The 8113-nt window shown below is 50.5% G+C and overlaps 1 protein-coding gene across 1 annotated transcript; it reads left to right on the top strand.

Annotated features, from left to right (window-relative positions):
• The first annotated feature begins 3937 nt into the window (after nt 1–3937).
• LOC123164630 (probable L-ascorbate peroxidase 4, peroxisomal) lies at nt 3938–7907 on the top strand. Its single transcript, XM_044582170.1, has 9 exons — nt 3938–4253; nt 5106–5230; nt 5742–5791; nt 5950–6015; nt 6095–6143; nt 6658–6740; nt 6819–6898; nt 7259–7361; nt 7438–7907. The coding sequence occupies exons 1-9, from the start codon at nt 4141–4143 to the stop codon at nt 7642–7644; spliced, it is 876 nt and encodes a 291-aa protein (XP_044438105.1). The 5' UTR covers nt 3938–4140; the 3' UTR covers nt 7645–7907.
• The last annotated feature ends 206 nt before the right edge of the window (nt 7908–8113 follow it).

The raw sequence follows: 8113 nt of genomic DNA, 5'->3' as shown, positions 1-8113 counted from the left end.
GAGCGAAACCGCCGAACGCAAAAAGTTGACCGCGAAGGAAGGTTTCCCCGGAAACGGCATCGCTGTTGATGATCGAACGAGCCATCGAACCTTCTGCCGACGACACAGTGGAACTCTCAATGAAAGCACCAATGTCGGTGTCAAAACCGGCCGATCTCGGGTAGGGGGTCCCGAACTATGCGCCTGAGGATCGAGGGTAACAGGAGACAAAGGGGACACGATGTTTACCCAGGTTCGGGCCCTCTTAATGGAGGTAAAACCCTACTTCCTGCTTGATTGACTTTGATGAGTATAGGGGTTACAAGAGTTGATCTACCTCGAGATCGTAATGGCTAAACCCTAGATGTCTAGCCTATATGAATTCTGATAGCCTCTACAGACCAAGCCCTCTAGTTTATATAGACACCGGAAGGGTCTAGGGTTGTACAGAGTCGGTTTACAGAAGAAGGAAACCATACACCCGGATGCCAATCTTGCCATCCATGCAAAGGAGAGTCCTATCCGGACACGGGGGAAGGCCTTCTACCTTGTATCTTCACGGCCCATCAATCCGGCCCATATCACACAGCCTGGACACCCGAGGACCCCTTAATCCAGGACTCCCTCAACTGGACGAACACCAAGTCGGATTGACAGCCTCGCATCATGTCGCGCAAGGTCAGTACCAACCGAACTGGATCTGGTCTGCCTAAGAACCTCGTCTGCACCACAGACATTGCACGGTGCCGCTACTCTAAGGAGATGGACGTGGACACGCTTGAAGGTAGGGCCCACCAGCATTCCCGAACCCACCCCACCGCCGCCACCAGCGCGACCCGGGCAGCGAGATCCGGCCACGGACTGACCAGATCGGACTCGGGCGCGACAAACCCGCACCTCCGCATGGTGCACGAACATGCTAGATCCACGCGCCTACCCCGACCTCCCGCAACGCGCCCCCGCGCCCGCACTTGCGCATTGCGCCTTGGCTTGCGCCCGCCGCACCCACAAGCTTCTGTTCACCACGCCCGTCGTGCCCACTAACGTCAGCACGCTGCTCTCACTGCAATCGCCACGCTCGCTGGCTCCTACTTGCCGCGCCCCACGCCTCTCCTTGGCCGAGCGACCCCACGTAGCCTTGACCTCACGAGAGGGGAAAAAAGAGGCCCCGCCACCGCTGATGTCGCGCGGGCTTTGCACGACGGCGGCGAGGGGAGAGAAGATCTAGGAAGGGGCTTGGAGTGGCGGCTAGGGTTTCGTCTGGGTCGCCCGCGTCGCCCGCGCGCGGGGGGGGGGGGGTGAAACGAGCGATGAGATGCTGCCACTCTTGATTGCTGTTGCTTAGAGCAACTGCAACGGGGCGACCCATTTCGTCCGCGGGCGTCCATTTGGGTCGGCGCGGACAGAAAAGTCGGCCCAACACGCCGACCCAAACGAACGTGCGTCCGCTTTTCGTCCGCCTGCCGACCCATTCCCGGCCCATTTTTTGAGCCGGATTTGCGCCGGCGCGGACACAAGACGGACGCGCGCGCTCACCTTCTCCTCCCCCGGGCCCGCTGGTCGGTGCCCGCCTCCACCATTTCCCTCCACCCCCCAAAACCCTCCCACCCGCACGGGCTCCCGCCCCCGCCATGGACGACGACCTCGACGCCGCCGCCGGCCTCGCCTCCCTCGCCCCGTCCGGGATGACGACCGCCCCCTCCGGCAAAGGCAAGCCTCGCGCCCCCCGCAAGACCGCTGCCGCGCCCAAGCCGAAGAAGACGCTGACGCCCGAACAACAGGCAAGGGAGTCGGCCAAGAGGAAGGGCCGGAGGCACAGGACGGACGCGAGGGATGAAGCCATCGCGGCGGCCGCCGTCACCGCCGCCGCGCAGCAGGAGGTCACCAATGCCCGCGTCGTGGCGGCAACGAGGGGGCGCTCTATATGCTAGGGTTAAACCCTAGCCAGCACGGCGTCGTCAGCACCGCCGTGGCCGCGGCCAGCACCGGCTCATCCGCGTTCCCTTGGATGGTGCTGCCCGACTCGCCCCGCGCGTCGGCTTGCACCCGATGCCCGGCTTCCACGTCTACCCGCAGGCCTCCCGCCTCTCCGAGGAGTGCTCGCCCAAGGTGAGCGTGGTGGCGCCTTCCACGCCCGCCGTACCAAATAGTAAGCACGCGCGGGTGATCCAACAAGAGTGCAACAAGTTTTGTGCTACTCTTGAGAGCGTCAAGGCCCGCCGCATGAGCGGCATCGGCATGCAAGACATGGTATGCTAGCAAGCCGCACTCTTTTGTGCCATTCCGTTTATGCTTGCGTGCTCATTTGCATACCATTTGCCAATATGCTTGCATGAAATACATTTGTAGGCATTCAAGGTCCAACACAATGGCAAGTGCTTCAACCTCTTTCATTGCTTTAGGTTCATCAAAGACGAGGAGAAGTTCAAGTCGCAATATGCCGCCCTCAAGTCGCGTGGGGGAAAGCAAGCCGTGGAGGAGGTTGGGGACGGCGAGAAGGCACGGCCGCGGGGGAAGACCAACTCCAAGAAGAAGGACAAGCGGGATGCGGCATTGAACGCCTTGATTGCAAGCGTGGAGGGCATGATGAGCAAGAAGGACTCAAGAGAGGAGGAGTGTCGATGTTACAAAGAAGAGCAAATGAACGCCTTCATGAAGATCCAAAGGAGGAGGCTTGAGATGGACGCGGAGAAGCAAGCCAAGATGCTTGAGATGGAGGCGGAGAAGCAAGCCAAGATGCTAGAGATCGAGGCCGCCAACGCCAAGACCAAGACGAAAGAAGTGGCTCTCGCGAGCATGATGACCGGGGTGGAGATCATGAAGGTGGATCTCAACACCGTGTCGCCAAGGAAGAAGTCGTGGTTCGAGAAGATGCATGCCGACATGCTCAAGTTCGACAATGAGTGATCTATGGCGGCGAGCGCCATCCTTTTTGGTATGCGGGCAGGTGTGCTGGCATGACCACGGGGCCGCGATGGTGTGGTCGGACTCAAGTCCCCACCCTTTCTGTGTGCTGGCATGTGTACCAGCCGCTGGCGAGTGCGCCAGCATGGACTGTGTGGTGTTATTTTGAAGCCGGCATTGTATGCTGGCGCTGGCATGGTGCCGGCATGAGACATGGCCGCTGACATGATCTATGGTCGCGAGTCTTTTTTAAAAATTGCGTGCGGACATGAAATGGGTCGACGCGTTGGACGCAGACAAATTTGACTCGCGACCCCGAGAACACCATTTGTAAAATCATTTCACAAAATGGACTGTCTCTAATTTTTTTCACTCAGTTGACCTTTTTGAGTGGCGCCCGACACGAGGGCGCCACACTACACTGTGCAACGCCTGACTGACAGGCGCTACGCGCCTGCCCAGCGTCGCACTCCGGACTGCCTAAAAATTACTAAGTCAATGTGCAGCGCCTAAGAGCTAGGCGCCGCACTATACAGTGTAGCGCCTAGCATTTAGGCGTTGCACGTGCAACGCCTAAATGCTAGGCGCTACACTGTATAGTGCGGCGCCTAGCTCTTAGGCGGTGCACACTGACTTCATAATTTTCAGATCACCTGGATGCGACGTTGGCTAGACGTGCAGCGCCTGTCAGTCAGGCGCTGCATAGTGTAGTGTGGCGCCTTCGTGTCGGGCGCCACTCAAAAAGTCAGCTGAATGAATTTCTTTTAGAAACTGTTCATTTCATGAAATGATTTCATCCACAGATTAAAATTGTCAAATTTGCTTTGAACGCACTGCCGACCCAAATTTAAAATAAGCCAGACGTCGGGCTGGTGGCCGACCCAAACAGATAAAAAACGGACAAAAGCGCTATCTGTTTGGGTCGACCCGTTCGAGTTGCTGTTAGCTGCTCCACATACCTGATGGTCAGCACAACGGAACGAAAACAAACAAAACAAGTAACGGATTGACGGCGGGACCCGCACCACATGAGGAGTGTACACATGTAGCGTTGATCCAAGTAAAAACCAAGACGGCAGAACACGACTCGACGGCGCGGAGCAGCCAATCGCTCGCTCCGCGTTATCTCGTCGCCTCCACCCCTCCGCCCCATTCCCGCTGCTGCTGCACCTCTCTCCTCCTAGCCCAAACACACCTCACCTCACCTCGCTCCTCGCCCCGCCGATCTCTTCTCTTCTAGTTCTAGGGTCGTCCGCGATGGCGGCTCCGGTGGTGGACGCCGAGTACCTGCGCCAGGTCGACAGGGCGCGCCGCGCCCTCCGCGCCCTCATCGCCTCCAAGGGATGCGCCCCCATCATGCTCCGCCTCGCGTACGTACTCCCAGCCCCAGTCTCCTGCTCCTCTCCTACTCCATACTGTTGCTTCTGTTTGCTCGTCTGCTCCTGGTTCACGCGGCCTGAGGGCTCGTGTTTTGCTTAAGGCCTGCGATTACCTACCGGCGTTGTTCCACTACTGACTTGAGTTGCATGTCAGATTTGAACTAATGGGTTTGGTTTGTTACTGCCGCGGCCCGCAGATATCAGTCCTCGCTGGCCTGTTTCATGTTTGTTGTATCGATTTCGGACGAGGCAATTCGACAAACACCTTACGTGCATGATTTTAGAGATTCGAGCGATTACGAATTTCGGCTGTATGCCACGATTATTATCTAACGAGGAGGATATGGTACTTAGTTCACAGATAGACTGTAGTGTTTTACAGTAGCATGAGAAGTTGAGAACTGCCCACACATACCAAATGTTTGCAGAATCGGATAAGTGAGACGAATTGCTTGCCCGTTCTCGCACCTCGGCCTCTAGAACTTTTCTTAACATGTGGTGTTTTACAGAGACGGCTGCTATTATATGCACTTGAGAAGTAATATGTGATGCACTAATAGGATCAGGTGCCCATGCACACCGGCAATGAAAGGGATAAAAACTTTGGCATTATCTGAAGTTATGAACATGTAGCTTTTAGCTTACGCACTTGATTTATTTTTTGATGTGCTGCAGGAATGCAGGTATACACTGCTCCTCTGCATTGTATAGATCTAATAAGTAACACCCATAAAACTACATCTGCCTTCCAGTTTTTTGCGTGTATGGTTACGATTTTGTGTGTCTTCTGGACTTCCTTGCTTTTCCATTTGGAAGACTCAATATCTTCGGTCTCCCTTGCAGATGGCACGATGCTGGCACGTATGATGTGAACACAAGAACTGGTGGCGCAAATGGTTCAATTAGATACGAGGAAGAGTACACCCATGGTTCAAATGCTGGCTTAAAAATTGCTATTGATCTCCTCGGTATGTATTATAGTTATCCAATACCCAATCTAGTAGTAGATGGCTGTGTAAAAATAGTCATTTTCCTATACGAGGGCTCTTTAAGCTAAGGAAATCAGTTTTGGGCATTCTCGTTAGTTTCTCATAAGTTAAAGTTCTGTTTCTATTGTACGTCATGCAATGGCTTAAGGACAAGATTGCAACTGATTTTCCTTTGGAAAGTTAAATAGTTTAGGATGATTACTCACGGAAATTAACAGTACCCTTGTTGTTCTGTTGTAAACTATTGCATCCTTATGTGTGCTGCTTTATTTGCATCACTGCATGTACAAGTGAGAGAATTCTTAAATGCTTCTATTTTATCTTCTGAGAGGGTCTTGACAGAATTGCAATTTGGTCCTAATGATACTCTGCCAAATCACACGACTAACTAAATTCAGATTTGTTGGTTTATTGTTAAGCCGTTCCTTTCTTTGCTGTGGAAATAAGTGAAATTGTTATTATAGCTTACCCAACTGTCCTTTGTTGCCAGAGCCTATTAAAGCGAAGCATCCAAAGGTTACATATGCAGACCTTTATCAGGTAATTGACAATTTGGTTGAGTTGGCTCTTGTCTAAATTAAGTGAGTATTGATTGCTAAAACATCTACACTCTTCCACATATGTGAGCCGATGCTTCCTATTGTGTACAGCAGAACTGTGAATTCTATAGCTATTTACTAACTACATCTTACTTCCAGCTTGCTGGAGTAGTTGCAGTTGAAGTCACGGGGGGTCCAACTGTTGAGTTCATCCCTGGAAGACGTGTATGTGAAATATCATTTCTTCAGAAATGGATGCATTGTTCCTGATGCTTACATATTAACTGCTTTGGACCTGAATCAGGATTCGTCAGTTTGTCCCCGTGAAGGGCGCCTTCCTGATGCTAAGAAAGGTAACTATTGCTACTATTGTTTCTACCTGTCAATGTTTTCCTGCTATCTCAAGCAATTGATCAAAATGTGAATTAAGAAGTTATATGGCCAATGGCCTTACGGGCATATCAAATGTAGTTGCATCGATTATTTTCTGCACCCGTCTACTCATGTCCATATGTCATACTCTTGGCATTTGATACTTTTTACCGTGTGAGATGGGATTTCAGGCATTTCAAGCAGTGCAGTTTTCTGGTTGTACTCCACCAATCTCCTCATGTACAGCTTTTACATGCATTTTTCTTCAGAAATTGGAGGCTTAACTACTCTTACCTTCACATATCACCCGTATACTAGCCCTTTTACGCGTTATAGTTATTATTGCATGTTGATCTATGTTTCTTATGTCATTTGTTCATGTACAAGAGCTGTCTTTCTTTCTTTATATGATCAGTCTTCTAGGAGTACTTGTTGCACCTTGCAATCACATCCCAGTGACTGAGACATGTATCTGTACTATTTCTTCGTGAGCAGGCGCACCACATCTGAGGGACATCTTTTATCGAATGGGCTTAACAGACAAAGATATTGTAGCACTATCTGGGGGCCATAGTCTGGTACTTTGTTGTATTCTGTGAAGTAGGAGCACCTTTTCATGAGAAACACGGTATTTAGTAATGGACTTTTTCTCTTAGGGAAAGGCGCATCCTGAAAGGTCTGGGTTTGACGGTGCATGGACTCGTGATCCTCTGAAGTTTGACAACTCATACTTTCTGTGAGTTGAATACAAAGCCATAACATTTACTACTCCCTCCGATCCAGAATAATTGTCGCGGTTTTGAACTAAGGTTGAAGTATCACCAAAGAGCTAGCTATGGACAGGGGTGCGTGGAAGCTTGCTATCCATGTGCCAGAGCCATGAGTTGGTTGCGAGATCTTCTGGGTTTCACCTCTAGCCTACCCTAACTTGTTTGGGACTAAAGGCTTTGTTGTTGTTGTTGTTGTTGTTGAACTAAGGTTGAACTACCTTGGTTCAAAACCGCGACACTTATTATGGATCGGAGGGACTTATTTTGGAGACTAGATTTGAGAAGGAGAATCAGTGTAACTGAAATGCTTGTTAACCTCACTGCAGTGAGCTACTGAAAGGGGAATCAGAGGGTCTTCTGAAGCTCCCTACTGATAAGGCATTGTTGGATGATGCTGAATTTAGACGCTATGTGGAGCTTTATGCAAAGGTGCACATGATTTTTGATATTTCCATAATCCAACTTTCAGTTTCAGAACAATTGTCTTACCTCTTCCGTACTGCAGGACGAGGATGCTTTCTTCAAGGACTACGCTGAATCACACAAGAAACTTTCTGAACTTGGCTTCACACCACGGATCAGTGGCCTAGCTTCTACAAAATCAGATGTTTCAACTGCTGTTGTACTTGCACAGAGTGCAGTGGGGGTAGCAGTTGCGGCAGCTGTAGTCATCGCGGGCTACCTGTACGAGGCTTCCAAGAGGAGCAAGTAAGGGGTTTCATGAGTTCTTGGATGGCATTGCCTTGTTTAGTAAGTATCAAGTTATTCTTAAAAAAATAAGTGCCAAGTTCAAATAACAGAACGCTAGTGAAGAACAACCAATAGCAGTCTTAAAATATTTCAAACATTCTTGAGGACATCTCCTTCATGTATACGTCATACTTGAATATTTCAGTGACAATGAATGCTTACTATTAAAAGCATTTTTGGGCATGTATCTTTTGCAATACAAAAGAACTTGTTTGTGCCCTGAAATTATTTCTCAGCCTAGTATGCATATGTTGGCCAATAGGGACCATTCAACAGCGACAAGTTGGTACAACTTGTTTGAAGGGAATTTGGTGTAAGCAGCCCTGTTTGCAGCCCCATGGTTTTTTACTTGTTGATGATTGCCAACCGTGTGACACGATAGAAAAGCGAACGCGTATGTTGTCCCTTATTTTGTACTTGTTGAGCACCAA

Source organism: Triticum aestivum, chromosome 7D (genome assembly GCF_018294505.1).
Source record: "Triticum aestivum cultivar Chinese Spring chromosome 7D, IWGSC CS RefSeq v2.1, whole genome shotgun sequence".
NCBI classification, from domain to species: Eukaryota; Viridiplantae; Streptophyta; class Magnoliopsida; order Poales; family Poaceae; genus Triticum; species Triticum aestivum.
This window is presented reverse-complemented; position numbering and strand designations above follow the sequence as displayed.